This window comes from Scomber scombrus, chromosome 17, assembly GCF_963691925.1.
Source record: "Scomber scombrus chromosome 17, fScoSco1.1, whole genome shotgun sequence".
Classification (NCBI taxonomy): Eukaryota; Metazoa; Chordata; class Actinopteri; order Scombriformes; family Scombridae; genus Scomber; species Scomber scombrus.
In genome coordinates, this window is record NC_084986.1 from 14,220,748 (window position 1) to 14,237,166 (window position 16,419).

Sequence of the window (16,419 nt, forward strand, 5' to 3'; positions counted from 1 at the left end):
CTTTAGTTTATATATTTAATGCTCTCAGCAGCACACACTACTGCAATTACACCGACTGCTGTGTGTGTGGGCATATGTGTGTTCTCCTGGATACACAGTGAGTAGCAGAATCATCATGCAGGTATTTTTGAAGTTGAGACTTTTAGAAAAAGTCTGCAGTGTTGCTGCCATGTTGCTGTGGTAAATGACTGCATTAAAATTAGCATTTTTACAAACTAAAGCAACGTCTCCCTCCCCAGTTTTAGAGAAAATAACCTTGTGTAGGCTGAAAGCTGCACTACAAGGAGGCAAAAGTGAAAATGCCCCTCTATCTGCTCCCATGGAAGACTGTGGATCTGAGACTAGCAATTAATTTAAGGAATTTACTGTATAAGCCCTCCAGTCATCACTGCCACAATGTCACAGAGCACCTTTGACTCCGATAGAGAACAACAGTCGTAGGCTTGAACAGCTTCCAGGTGTCATTTCAGCATTTTTACCTTGGCATCTTTCACAAAAGAGTAATTGAACAGTGCAGCATGCGTCGTCTGTTTTAAGGTCGCCCAATTCAGGTGTGAACACTGCATCTTAAAATACTGGAGATATTCTTTAAAGGTAGAAAAAAAATCCCCCGACTGTCTTTGCTGCATATGATAAGACAACTGCATGTTAAATTCGTAATCCCCCTTTAAACAACTCATGCTTGTGTGTGTGTGTGGGGGGGGTCTCTTTATTTGTAAAGGGAGAGGGAGGAGGCGTGTGAGGTCACTAAAAGAAGTTAAAGAGTACAGTTAGATGAAGAGAGCGCTTAATGAAATAGATTCCTAATAGAGGGGGAGTATGTAGTCTCTTTCAGAAAGAACAACATAGAAAATAAACCCCACTGAACTAGTCCACTAACATGCTCTCAATCACTTCAGTTTAAGATTCAGCAATGGATGCTATCCTGTCTGCTTTACAGTTGATCCCCCTCCAGTTTATCATCTCATACTAATGCTAATTGTCTCATACGCACCCTCAGTCACTCAGTCACTCACTTACTCACTCACTCACTCACTCTCTCACTCTCTCACTCACTCACTCACTCACTCAACCACACACATACGCACACACAATATCTCCCTCTCATCTTTTTCATTTGCTCTCTCTAAACCCGCGTCTTCCTTAGAGGCTGGAGCTAGAAGGCATCTGGTGGGAGGTCCTGTCTCGGAAGCAGAAGGTGGCCTTGGCCAATGATTCTCAGGTCAATCCAACAACATGTCAGATCATGGATTTGTTTATTTCCATAAAACCTGACTAATCTTCAACCAAGTGCAAAGCCTGCATTAGAGGGCCTCATACACCGTCCATTTCAAACACTGGGAAAACTGTCCCTTCTTCTCTTCCTGCTTCCCCTCCTGGTTTCTCTCTTCCCTCCTGCTCCCCTCCTCCTCCTCCTCCTCCTCCTCCTCCTCCTCCTCCTCCTCCTCCTCCTCCTCCTCCTCCTCCTCCCTCTCGCCATTCTTCCACTTGTGAGGCACACAGGTAGTCTTGGGGCAGGGACTGCGAGTGTCCCAGGGACTCCACTGACAAGCTTCGGCTAGACAGGATGCTACTTAGGCTGGACTGGCGGGCGCCTCTCGGCTGGGTCTCAATTTCCACACGAACCTCAATATTGGTTCCTTCCCTGTGGTGACAACAGACACGCATAGTGACATCGATATAAATCTGCCAGGTATACAAAAATGTTTTATGACTTGAGTAAACATATGCAAATAATACTTCCATGAGTTGAAAACACTTAAAATCACATCATTGTTTCAAAAAAGTTTCAATGACAACATACTATTGTTTAACAGTTAGTTTTTACCATATTCATTACCTTAGTATAGCGTGGTAGCATGCTAGCAATTTTTAGAGCAGCAACAATTAGCTAATTGATGAAACTCTTAATATTATGAACATTATTATTTCAGCTTCCAAATGTCAATATTTTCTTTATTCTTTAGTCATTTATGATAGTAAACTGAATGTTTAGGACATTTAGTTTTTAGGACAAAACAAGACATCTGAATAGTGTTTTGTGACATTTTATGGACCAAACAACTAATTGATTCATTGAGATCACAATCAAGAAATTAATCGATAATGAAAATAATTGTTAGTTGTAGCCATAAAAATTAAACACAAAGTACAGCTTTGTGTTTACTGACTGATGGGAATGTTTGGTCATGAAACTAAGCATTAGGCAAATTAAAAGTTTGACGCAATGAAGGTGCTGATTGGGAACTTAAAGAGTCAACAAAGTGATCACAAATCATACTGAGGAGATCTTTAATGTCTGTACCAAATTTCATGGCAACCCATTTAATAGTTGCTGAGACATTTTACATAAAATTACAATTGTCAGCTTCACAGTAGCACTACAGGAAAAGCCAGAGGATCACAAAACACATTACAGTTCATGGAACCATTAATGCATAATTGTCCCTAAAAGCATAAAGAGAGAGGTAGAAACAGAAAGCGCAGAGGCAGAAGCAGCATTCACCTCAGAGTAAGTTCTTCTGTGTCGTTGAGCTTGCTGTCAGGCACAATAACCACTTCGCAGTCTGATTGGCTGTCGTGCTGGGTGTATCCATGGCGTTGTGTGGCTTCATCCAACTCCACATAGCTATCTAGCTCTGGGGGCGTGGTGCTTGTACTAGGCAGGACGCCTACTTCCTGTACACTGACTCTGACTTCCTGAACGCTGGTGTCACTGAGCGTTGGGTTGTTCTGACCCGTCCAGTGGTCACTGACTACATGAGAGAATAGAAGATCTATAAGAGAAGTGGAAACTTCATCAGATCAGGCCAGCAAGCTTTGGAGCAAAAATTACAATGCACTTAGTATGAATGTCAAGTATTTTAGCACAAGAATCTTTAACCTAAACTACTTACTTTCTTGCTGAGAGTTAAATGAGAAGAAATACAACTCTCATCAGAGTTTTATCTATCTACTCGTTTAATTCTCAGCAAGAAAGCAGATGAGCATATTTCTAAAAACATCAAAAAATAGTACTCACAGCTAGCTAAGTCCTCTAGTTGGATCTTATGCGATTCAGGGGGCTCACCCTGCGGTCGACACCAACCGTTCCTACAGAGTGACATGGGAACCACCCCATAAACATAAGTCAACATAAGTGGCACACCCACACCTGCAGGAAAACAGAAAAGTATAAGAAACAAATTAATATTTGTCATTTGTCCGTGTCAAAGCAATGTAATATCATATAATTAAACAACAAACAAACGACTGCAACTGCAACTGGATACTGTCTTTTGGTAGATCCTCCATGCTTGGTAAATCCTCAAATCTTGCAAACTCCACACACCTAGTTTGTAATGCAGTACTTCTGATTACAAATGTGTCTCCAATCTCCATCCAAGTGATGTAATTTGTAATTTGTCTCATACTTGGTGTAGCTCTTCCACAAAAGACATTACACAGCTGGTTTTGCAGGTTGATTAGTACTCTCTGTGACTAGTAAATGTGCATCTATGTTTTATGACATGTTAAATAGGTGAGGTGCCCCTTTAAACAGTTAAAGTTTTCATCATCACATTATTGCAAAAACCCAAAACATTCACTAGAGGGAGCCCCTCCTGCTTCACTGTGGACTGGACACAGATGAAAGCTGCTGGGACACACAGATCTATAAAGCTATTCTTACCTCTATGTTTATGCAAGTTTGTTCTTCCAAATGAAGCCAAGAACTACTGCATATGCTTTACTTCTGTTCCTAAGTTACACGCTGAGGAAGGGAAAAGAGCCTCCATGAAAGCTTCAGTCACACATAAACCTTCAGGAACCTATTTCCAAGTTTTTAAAGCCACTTTGTTCGAATAAGAGACAAACCATTCACACTTTATCAATCTATTATATGAATGTATTTTTAGTTTTAATCTTTTTAGGGTACATTTATCATTATTATTATTATTATTATTATTATTATTATTATTATTATTATTATTATTATTATTATTATTATTATTATTATTATTATTAAGTCTTACTTCATCATTCTGATCTCATGTACTGTTTGAACTAAGAACCGGTTTACCTGGTTAATTTAAGTTATACATAAATAATGCAACTGCTTTTCAGTGGCTGATTCTCAAATAATGAATGTCAAATGTTTGACTTTGGATGCACCAACAAGCACTGCAGAGAAGGGACAAAAACACAATTTTGAAATAAAAAAACAAAATATGTAATGGCAATTATGGATCACCTGTCTTAATAATAAGTCAAATTAAAGGACAGAGTTGCATATATCTACACTGGCAATGTCAGATTTCTACCCACTCTCCCACATAACCTTCACAAAAGTACCTTCAACAACCCCCCAAACCCGATGAGTAGCAGCCTCCCTATGCTGTGTGATTATATAACCTGTGATTGAGATAGGAATTTCAGAGCACAATGCAGAGTGCACTACCAAACAAAGGGACATAATTAACACAGTGGAAACCCTGGGACACTATTGACTCAGCAACAGGGTGAATCGAGGGCAAGAGGATGAGCCTGCCAGCCAAACAGTTAGACAACTGAGAACACGAGAAACTGAATGTGTTTGTCTATGTGATTCAAAGAGAAGAAACAACAAGACAGAGAGCCGTGACTGAAATATCAGATACAAAATAGCAACTGCAGCTACGAGAAAATAAGCTAATTTCATCCATGGAAACAAGAGTGAAAAAGGACACTGAAGTGGCGCGGGGACAAGGTAAGCAGACACGGATCCACAAGGGTGGGAGGTGAGGGTGAAGAGTGCAGTGCGGCTAAATGTGGGTGTGCCGGGGGAGCGTCTGTCAGTGTGCAGTATAGTGATGGTTGTGACACTGCTGAGTAAAGCTTAGAAGCTGCTGAAGCCTTGAGGATTTCTATCACAGCTGGAAATCTGACTTAAATGTTCCTTTGCACTACATGTGTCTCTAGTAATTAATTGATATTTGCATACAGAGAATTTGCTTTTGAGTATTCATATGGCTGTTTTTGTGTAAGGCTGCATATTTAAATGTGTGTAACATGATTTTACAATCTTGTGTGTAGCCTGTGAAGAGATGGGATTTCTATCTTTTATTGATCCCACTGTACACTGTTCGCTCATTATCATGGCTGGGATAAGCTCAGAAACTCAACAGCCAGAAGCTATGTGCTGATCAAACCCACTTGGATTATCTTTATCTGTAATGGCTTTTTGATACAGATGAATACTGCCTTACACATTAAATAACTGATAAAACTACAGATAACAGAAAGAAATATCTTAAATTAGCATATTTGGCACATAAAGTCTCTTTGATGTCTGCCCCAAACTGCTGTGTTTCAAGACATTGTGGTAATTTTATCTACTTAAAGAGTCAACAGTCATGCCATCCACTCTGTGACTAAGCTAAACGCTAATGTCAGAATGCTAACATGCACACAATGACAATGCTACTGTAACAAGCTGATTAGAGCTTTTGTATAAAATGTCAGAAAACTGAGAAAAATAGTAATTGTTGACATATTTTACAAAAAGCCAAAAATGTAAACCTGCTGGTAACACTAGTGTGAAAAGTTATCAGCAAAGTCATTGGGAATCATCATCTGTGGAACAAGAATGTCTGTGCAAAATGTTATGGCAATCCTTCTAACAGTTGTTGAGATATTTTAGTATATACCAAAGCAGTGAACTGACATTGCCATCCTTAGAGCTGTGCCAGTAGTATGATGAAAAATCATTGAACATTTTCATTACTTTTCTTTATGAACAAGCTGATTTTGCACTTTGATCATGCTCTTCAGTGTGCAGGGCCACTTACCCACAGTGACAGCTGCTATGACCGGCGACACAAACACTGACATCATCACCCCACTTGCCACCGTCAAGTAGTGCTTACTTCCTGAGATATTGTTTTTCTTACAGCGACCATGGACCTGGAAGGCAATAAATACAATATAATATAAATTAGATCATGTAAATTTAATTAGTTTCTTCTTGTTGTTCACAATCTCCGTAACCACTGATTCCTTTCAACTATGCAAGCATAAAAGGGAAAGGAAAACACTAAGTACAGATTAACATTCACACATAAAGACAGACAAACAACAAAACTGCTATCAGATGGGCTGTTAGCTTCAAATTCACCTGGCCTGCACAGTGTGCATGATAACCTGTTCAAAGGCTGAGTTAACATCTGTTGATTACACGTAAAATGAACAGGTTATTTTTAGAAAATGCGTGGTAGTCGAAGGTGCTAACATTAACACTAAAGTTGGCAAACATGAAGTGGTAATTAAGACAAATTCATTACTTCAGAGTAATTTGTTTACTACTGAAGAGCCACACTGTATGAGAGCAGTTTGCACATGTTGTGCTGTCTGCTCTCTTTGATGAAACACACACAGACTGAACCAGTCCCACTAACAAAGTGTGTAACCCATTAAAACTAGTTATTAACATTTTTCTATATTTTTGTTGTTGTCATCCAATGTCACATTCAGAGCCAAACCAACAATGAACTCATACCACTTGTACTTGTAGTATAGTGTGTATCCAAAATCTGATATATCTTATTCCTCTGTCCTTAGGACCTCCATTGTTGTCTAAAACAACATTAAACCATTAAAAACATTTCAGTGAGCCACACACATCACGCTGGGTTACTTTGACACATAGACTATAAACATGTTAATTTGTTTATAATAATAACAGAAATCACATTTTAAGTCTCAAAAAACTATTTCCTTGTATGTCAGACACTACAGCACATGCATTGAACATATCTCAACCTCTTTACTTTGTAGTGCACAGAACAAGTTAGCAAGGCCCTGTAAGGGGACTAAACTGGAAGTCTACAGCACAAAGGAATTCAATATATCAGACTTTGGATACACACACTTACACTTTCTTACATGTAAGTAGGATGAATTCACTGTTGGTTTGGCTCTGCACATGAGATTTGTTGACCATAAGTCATATCCTTCAATGTGACACAAGGTTTATAGACTGTTTTGTACCTTTCGGCCCATGTAGATTGGTATGCCTACAATGATGACTGGGATGGCGATGCCCGCTATAAGGGAGATGACCACTGGTGCTCCGAGCAACATGCCCACCTGCCACAGAACCTTGCGGGTTTGAGACCATGGCTTCTTCCCCCAGAATGTACATCCTGAGGGACTGAGACAGACAAGAGGCACAGCAGAGGACATCAGGTAAGAGTTTGAACCGTCATCACGCACATAATTTCTTTACAATAAAACACATACTTTTATTAACTTATCCGTACCTGTTTTTGGTTTAAATCACCTAACTGTCCAGTCACACAAATACATAAACACATTCATAATCAGCATTCATCACCTTCTTTCCTATAGAAAGCATCTTCATCTGTGTCATGACCTCACACATAGCCTCAACCAGCTTACTGGCACAAACAAAAAACACTTGAAGAACTTTACAACATAATCTCATTAAATCATCATCCAAACTGAATGATCTGCCTTTATAATTGCCCCCCCTGAATTACAGCCATTTGCAGCAGACATGCACATACTTGTTTATCTTACACACTGTTGTTATACAGATGGAAATGGCTGGTTATTTAAGTCTGTTTACAGGGAGTTTATACTCTGTCATTTGATATATTTTAGGTACAATAGTGTAGCATTGAAGTATACATTTAATCTTGTACCAGTCTGGTGTTGAGATGTAATTCTAACTGCAGCGTCAAACAGTACAACAGTGACTAATACTGCTAAGTCTTAATCAAGTAGCTATTTACTTGTAGTAGCAGAAGTGACAATATAAGCAACACAAATAGCACCTTAAGGCAATGTTGTTTCTCCAAGCATGCTTTTGTATTACAGCTGCAAATGTCACTTTGGGATTCTTAAAGCCTGAGTGAGATACTGTGGTTGTGCTCCCTTGTTCTGAACAAGCAGATTTCCCGTGAGATGCTAAAAGCTTTGCCCTTCCATAGGACGTTTGCTGTTATTTGTTAGTGTGAAAGACAGACATGGATAAAGGGAGGGGAGAGGAGAAGGGATCGGGGAGAAGGAGGAGAGAGGGTGTGAAAAGGCAATGCGGCTCATTGCAGACAGAGACACAAAAACTCTCTTTTTCAGGTGACATATGCGCTAACACAGTGATTCATTCATGAAAGTTTCATATAATACTCACACCTTTAATGGACCTTGGCCAGCAGTAAGATTAAACTGTTAAAATTCAGCTAATCAGCTTCTAGCCAGTCTCTTAGCTTGAGTTACATATTCTGCCGCATGAAAATACGGAGGCAGATAAAGCTGATTAATTGATGACAAGTCAGCAGTGACTCTCTTCCACGACTGGAAAAATCAATGGAAGACCAGATGAACAGTTTAAAGCAGTGCAGTATCTAAACAATGACATACTGTACGTGACTTGCTGACTGACCCCGTTTTTCTATTTTCATCTCTGACTGGCTGTTACAAATGCCAAAGTTGGGACTTTTGCCACAAAGCATTTTCTTACCTCATGCTGCTGTGCTGTGATGCTTAATCAAATTCTGCTGCTTTTTCTCTTGTGCTTTTGTAAAGCACTTTCATTGTATAGGTCCCAAAATCCAAGGTAGTTCATTGAAGGGAAGCAACTAAACACTGTTTTACTTATTCTGTCGATTTTTTTTTTTATGATTAATCTATCAGTTGTTAGAAAATAACGAAACATTGTTGTGTCTTTTGATTGCTTGTTTTTTAAGATCTGAATCTGATTATGCTTAATTTACAATCAGGTAAATAAAAATAGAGGGGATCACTTGAGAATATGAAACCAGCAGATCTTACATTATGAAATGTATTGCTTATTAATTCTCTGACAACCAACTAATCAATTAATTGTTTTATTTCCTTTCCTCAAGGCTAATGAACTTACAGCTTTTAGTTTGATGTGGGCATTGGTTATGTGTGCATATATAAACATGCAAATGAGCTGAGTGTGATCAGAATCGTTGCTGGATACCTGAGGTAGTGCACGTCGGTGATCTCCTGCATACACAGCCAGCAGAACTGACAGGCACACACAGTGCAGTTCATACGGTTACAGCTGCCATCATTGGTCTTCATGATGTAGGCACCACAGCGAGGGCACGCTTTGATCTCCTCTGCATCTACAATGACACAATGAATACGTGCAAGGTGAGGACACATTCTGCAATATTTATTTATTCCTTTTAACTATCGAAAAGACTGTTTATATCAAATGTGACAGTGATCCAGGAGCAAAAGAGACAGAATTCTGGGGAAAAAAAGGCACAAAAAAGATAACAGTAGTTGCCAGTCGTACCTCCTCCAGGTTCTTCATTGAAGACGTACAGCGTGGAGGCATCGTTACTGCCTGAGGTGTGGCGGGCTCGCTGACGCCTCGCCTGGTCACACGTCTGGTTGGGGTGCCACAACTGCCTACAGTGGTAGCAGAACTCTGTGTCGCATCCCTCGCGGCCACAGCTCAGCTTGGGACATTCTGCACAGCCGTAAGCTATCACTGCATAGCTGAGGAGAGAGAGAAACTTCAGATAAAATATGAAAGAGTGGACATAATTGATATAATTCATGATCCCCGTGGGGGTATTCCTCTTGGGGTTTAAATCTAGGTGTTCCAGTTAAATAATGGTCTTTCTATTCATTACTCCACACTGTTTCCCCAACTTGTTAATTGCAGAAGGAGTTAGCTGCTGCAGTTTCATTTAAATATCACAGCTTTGGTTGGTTGACTGCAATATATTCTTCTATCCTCTTGTATTGTTTCAATGTTCAGCCTGGTCAAGCACATTTCATTGTTGTTTTTGTTCACAAACAGCACATTTGTTAACTGTGTGGCTCAATTACTCAAAATTTAAAGGCAAGGCAATTGTTTTTATATAGTACATCTCAGCAACAAAGCAATTCAAAGTGCTTTATATAATAAGTAATTTAAATACAATATACATCACAACAGTCATGAAAGAGCTGTGAAAATAGAAAATAAAATAGAGACAGCTGTAAAATACAAGAATAAAAGTTTCAATGCAGTGTATGAAATACAAAGTAGACCTGTGCCAGATAACCTGAGAGGTCTGGATGGTTCATAACATAGCAGAAGATCATGAATGCATTTTGGCCCTTAATTATTCAGTGCTTCATAAACCAACAGTAGTGTTTTAAAATCAATTATTTGATGGACAGGAAGCCAGTGTAAAGATCTGAGAACTGGAGTGATATGATCCACTTTCTTGGTCTAAGTGAGGACTCAAGCAGCAGCGTTCTGAATCAGCTCCAGCTATCTGATCGATTTTTTAGTGAGACCTGTAAAGACCCTGTTAAAGGTGTCGAGTCTACTGAAGATAAATGCTTGGGGTTTTTCCCAATACCGCTGAGACATAAGTCCTTAAATCCCTGATACATTCTTAAGCTGATAGTTTGCTGACTTTGTAATTGCTTTAATGTGGCTATTGAAATTCAGATCTGAGTCCATGATTATACCAAGATTTCTGGCTTGGTTTGTGGTTTTTAACATTACAGATTGAAGCTTAGCGGCAACTTTTAATTATTGTTCCTTGGCTCCAAAAACAACTACTTCAGTTTCATCTTTGGTTAGACTGTTTGTTTATTTATTCAATTCACTTACTCAGCCCTTGTATAGGATTATAGACTCCTGGCAAAATTGTTATGTAAATCTGAGTGTCGTCTGCATAATTATGGTAACATAGTTTGTTGTTTCCCTTAATCTGAGCCAGTGGAAGCATGTAGATGTTGAATAAAAGGGGCCCCAGAATGGAGCCTTGGGGAACTCTGCCTTTCATTTTTGTCCACTCAGATGTGTAATTACCCACAGACACAAAATAGTCCCTGTCCTTTAAGAAGGATTCAAACCAGTTTAGCACTGTGCCAGAAAGTCCCACCCAGTTTTCCAGTCAGCCTAGTAATATGTTGTGGTCGACCATGTCAAATGCCTGACTGAAATTCTGCCACTGTCTGTGTAAGTGGATGTCATTGAAGAGCTTAACAAGAGCAGTCTCGGTGCTGTGGTGTGGCAAAATCCTATCAAAGGGAGACACTACAATCTGTGGACTGGTTTCCAGAGTTCAACACCTGAACCAAACGTAATTCCATCCTTAGATCTTGAGTAGTCATTACAATGAGAGCTTCATGCCTGTGGACATAATCTCACTCCTCAGAGAGGGTATTAACATAAATTTTAATATCATGTGGATCATGTGACTAATGATCAAATACGAGTGCAAATAACTGTGATATATCCACGGCCTCCAGGATCCAGAAGCTGCTCTGTTCTGCTCTGCTGTGAAGGGCTATTTGAAAGGCTCAACCAGGATTTTTTCTTTTGCAACTCCAGCCTTGTGTGGTTTTCAGTTTTATCAGAATGGGAGATGAATCAGGCAGGCTGAAGGCCACACACACATAAGAAGATAATTAGACTTCAGTGTCAGACTAGTTTTGAACTAACTGTCTGGTTCTTTGAGTCAAACACATTTGGCTGAACAGCAAGGCCAGTCTTTCTTTGTGAAACTGGTCAAAACATTTTCAGGTATCAGTGAATATCTGTATAAAAAAACGGTCTATAATCGGATTTTTTATGTCTTAGTTTTAGTCTTAGAGTTTGAGACCATTAGTAGAGCTATAGACCAATGTTTTCATGTTGTATGTTTTCCATTTTATTTGTATTTCTTGCAAACACACAAGGATGCACATGAATACACACAAGCAAGCAGTGACATAATTTTTTCCTTTTGAGGGTTTTCACAATATTGCACAAATAAATTATTTTATCAGTTATTCAAATGTAAAGCAGCAGCAATTAGTTGATTAAATGATTAGTCGATCAACAGAAAATGAATTGCTAGCTATTTCAGTAATCGATTAGTTTTGAGTCATTTTTTGGGTTATGAATTGTTGCTTGAGACAAAATAATTTTTAGGTTATACCTTTGGCCTTTTGGAAACAGTGATTGACACTTTTGACATGGCGTTAAGATGGATAAGAATTTAAAATTAATAATAATAATAATAATAAACATAACTTCATCCGTACAAAACTAGTCCACAGGGTAACTTTATCTCACATATTTCAAATTGAGAAAACGTAAAGACTATGTGGTAGAAATGATGTATATTTGAAAGAAGTCCAAATCAAGACATCCTCTACTTTGAATCAATTCATTCTAATTAGTCGAGAACAATGGAAATATGCTCCAGAAGCTCTTGATTCTCCAGCCTCTTCTGCTGTGAGATTGAGGCCCTGCAAACAATTATAACAATTGCATTTTGATGAGGATTAAAAATGCCCTTTTGCACTCGGTGAAATTGAGAGACTTGTGTCGACATTCTGCTGCAGTTCACAAAAATATAGAAAATTAAGATATAAATGAAAGCAAACAGCCGAGAACAAGGGAAATATGGGACTGGGAAATATGAGAACCCTTCCTCAAAAGTCAAACTGCAATAATTGTTAATAATAGTGCGGTTATGTGACATTAACATAGACACTTCATATTTCCACAAACATTACTCCTACTGAAGATTCTTGTCTCTCTGTGTGCAGAAAAAAATCCTTGTTGATCCTCACTTGAATCCCCCCACTGTAGCATCACAGGAAAAACATGACAAAATGTGCACACACAGATATGAATGTGTGGAGCAGAAAAAAACATTTTGCAGCACTTTCTCAGAGCCGACATAATCTCTAGCTAAGCTTCTGTCCCTAAGGCCTCGAGGAATGTGTGTATGTTGAGAACATGGGAATAAACAAGCCATAACTGTGAATGACTGGTTTACATAATTGGCCACGACACTTCAAAGGCTCTTTTTCTGTAGGAACTATTAGTCACTTTAAATTTTAAACACCATTGTTCCCCACTGCACTTTTAAACATTTTTTTTTAAATATGTCAAACTCACAATTCAGCAAATGTATTGAATACTTTTGAATCAGATTTCTTGTTTTCCACTGTTATATTTAATTCACCACAGCATCAGACAGACTGGCGTATTGATTTTTGCTCCACTCATTCATCATGACCAGGCTGTGAGCACTGACAGTGGGGGAGACAGGCAGTCTACCACTAAGTCCTGAACCCTGGTGTATACGTGCTTTTGACCACAAATATTCAATGAACACACACAGACACACACAACATGCACACACACACATTATGATTTCCCATCAGCAGCCCTATCCAGTTACCCATCCATGAACATTAAGGTGACACAGCAATGGATCAGTGTTTCTACATAAACAACAGCACGAAAAACACGTCTGCTCCTAGTTAACTCAGAACATGTTGTTGCATTGAATTGTGGTGTATCGAGGCCGCTGTCAGTGGAAAAAAAAGATATCTCTGTCTCTTCCACAAAGGATGTCTCGTTGTATGATTAATGATGATGCCTTTGATTGATTCTGCATTGAAATCACATTGTAACCATGCTTTCAACATCTCTACCTGACATGATGCCACCCACATTTCAGCCAGTTATCCTCAGGAAGCAAGAAAAACTGACAGTAAAATTCTCCAAGAAATGCTAGACACATCACTGATAACTTATTTGAATTGTTTATGTAGTTAAGTACTTACACATTAAGTTAAATTCTCAACCAGTTATAGTTACAAATGGAAAGAAGCTGGCTTTACCATTCGCAGCTGGTCTGTTCTGTTCTGTCATCTGAAAAATATACTGCCCATATCAAAATTTTAACAGCCTTGGGATGCATGTAAAACTTAAAACTGAGCTTTCACCAGCTGTCAGTTCCTTTTTTCAAAGCTCAGTCAATCATTCTGACACTGAAAAAACGTTTCAGTCTTGTGTTTTACAACGTAAAGCCAGCGGTGGGATGACATGGTTTTGACAAGCGCTGTCATATTGTTGTTTTGGATTAAGGCACTCATTTTTTTCAAGGGTAATTACAGTGAATTGCAACTGAGTGACTCAAGATGTCAATAAAAACACATTGTTCTATGAGATTACACAATTTGGGGGGGCTATTATTTTTGTCATCTATAGATTTTCCTCGATACAATTAACTTATCCTTTTTCAATGTTTAGTTCACAAATTATATAGCAAAAGGACTCTTTGTTATTATTATTAGTTGAAATGTAAGCTGTTCTAGTGTACATATGCTCTAAACTCTGGTAAAAAAAACTATTGATTTTGCTCCAAAATATCTATATGATGATGGTGGCACAGGGTTGAACCTCACCTGCAGTCAGGTGCAGGGCACCAGCGTGTATCTGGGTCAGAAGCCAGGAAACGCCTCAACTGGTACTCCTCAAACCTATCCAGCAGCGCCCGGTCATCCAGGATGGCACGAACATCTAGTGGCGCCAGCGTTTCAGGGCACTGTGGGCATGCGATGCCCACCCGGCTCTCTGATATCTCAATGCGCAGGTATTGGCGGAGGCAGTCTGAGCACGTCCGGTGGGAACAGGAGGTGAGTCGTGGGAAGTGGCAACGCGGCTGACTGAGCAGGCACAGTGGGCACTCCTCCAGGTGCTCATCCAATAGCTGATCCTGGCTGGAGGAGGAGAGGGACAGGACGCCGGTGGAGCCACTGCTGACCACGCCCACGCCTTCAGCTGTAGTACCACCTTCCTCGCCAACCTCAGCGGCTGCTGGCGGGCCTCCTCCTTCTCCTCTTTCTGCTCCAGAAGCTCTTGATTCTCCAGGCTCTTCTGCAGTGAGATTGAGGCCCTGCAAACAATTGCAAAAATTGCATTCTGATTTATCCATGAGGATTAAAAATGCCCTTATACACTTGGTAAAACTGAGAGGCTTGTGCCGATATATATATATATATATATATATTTATATAAATGAAAGCAAACGGATGGTCCCCACATTTCTAGTGAAATCAGTATAGGTGTGTGTGTGTGTGTGTGTGTGTGTGTGTGTGTGTGTGTGTGTGTGTGTGTGTGTGTGTGTGTGTGTGTGTGTGTGTGTGTGTGTGTGTGTGTGTGTGTGTGTGTAGGTGGATACTTATTGTCCTTGGTCTACTTGGTTTCCTGGCAACATAATTTCTAGAAATTACCAATTAATTAAATAAACACTCTAATGGATTTGGGCTATAACAGTTAGGGAGGAAGCAAGCATCAGCTCATACACCCAAAGTTAATGATCTACAGCCTTCACATACTTTCTTACACAACAATCTGTGGAGACATTCTGATTTCTGACATTTTAAAGCACCAAAACTAATCATCTAAAATGTTTGAAGTATATCTCTTGACTTCCTAAAGTTTTCTTTTTTCCATTTTCTGACAATAGATAAGACAGGATAGTAAACCAATCAACATATACTGTACAATATATGTCCTATGTACGACTATAGTTTAAATAACAAAAGCTGAAAATCAGATGTACATCATCATTCAACTCAAAATCCAGTATGCTTTGAATAAGAGGTTTACATAAAACTAGGAAAAAATAAAGCAGCAGAATATTAGAATAATGTGAATATTATTATAATAACACCTGACACATACATATATTTCCCTCCAAAGATCCAAAGCCAGTACTACCAATAAAATAACCAGGCCCAACAGGAACATATTAGAAACACAACCAAACATTTATTAAAGCTACATGCTGTATTAAAACTCACTAAGTCTACCTGAAGCCAAAACAAACTTATCCTAAATAAAACAGTATGAAATGAGATGACTTTGTTGCTGAGAGTAGTGGCAGCCTCGCTCTCACCTGCTCTGGATGCTCGCTCGGAGTCAGGGTGATGGCCACCTCCTCTTTGGGCCACGCTTCCACAGGCTTCTCTGGCCTTGGCTCCGATTTGGGCTTTCGGCTGAAGAAGTTGAGGAAGCTCAGGGGCCCCGTCTGCTGCTTGGGCCTCTTCATGGTCTACAACTGGAGCAGGAGCAGCAGCTGAGGAGGGCAGGCCAACGACCATGAGCAGGATGCAAAAGCGTGTGTGAGCAAGTGTGTGTGTGTGTTTGAGTTTGCTTGTGTGTTTGTGTGCGTGTGTGGGTGAGTACAGTGAGCTCTCACGGCTGAAAGTCTTGGAGCTGGGCGGCTACTCTGCTGTAGGAGGGAGGAAGAGCGAGAGAGATGGAGAGGGAGATGACGGTGAGGAGGCGATCCCTGCCAGAGGGGAACATCACTAATTTGGATTCTTTCCAAGGCCTGGTCATGTGGTTTACTTTCTCTCTTCGGTCCTCCTTCCCTCCTCCACCTCCACTGCAGTTCCCTCAGTCCAAGCTAGTCCCAAACTGGCCAAATGTCCTTCATTGTTTTAGTCCGTGCCTTCACTGTCAGCAGCCCTGTAACCTGGAAGCAAAAATTAGTCATGACTAACTCAAAGTGAATCAGAAATGATGACTGTGCCTTAAAACATGTGCAGTGCTGGCTGAAGGCATGCTGTTATTTTGTCATATTGTTGCACTTAAAGTTCCAA

At 39.7% G+C, this 16,419-nt stretch overlaps 1 protein-coding gene across 1 annotated transcript; it reads right to left on the bottom strand.

Moving 5' to 3' along the window:
* Positions 1-1,143: 1,143 nt before the first annotated feature.
* On the bottom strand, positions 1,144-15,863 carry si:ch211-278j3.3 (E3 ubiquitin-protein ligase RNF19B). The gene is made up of 10 exons (XM_062437812.1): positions 15,676-15,863; positions 14,215-14,649; positions 9,311-9,516; positions 8,987-9,134; positions 7,006-7,168; positions 5,808-5,922; positions 3,023-3,154; positions 2,507-2,777; positions 1,478-1,645; positions 1,144-1,180 (listed from the first exon to the last, which is right to left on the bottom strand). Exons 1-10 carry the CDS (start codon positions 15,861-15,863, stop codon positions 1,144-1,146), a joined length of 1,863 nt encoding a protein of 620 aa, XP_062293796.1.
* Between the last annotated feature and the right edge of the window lie 556 nt (positions 15,864-16,419).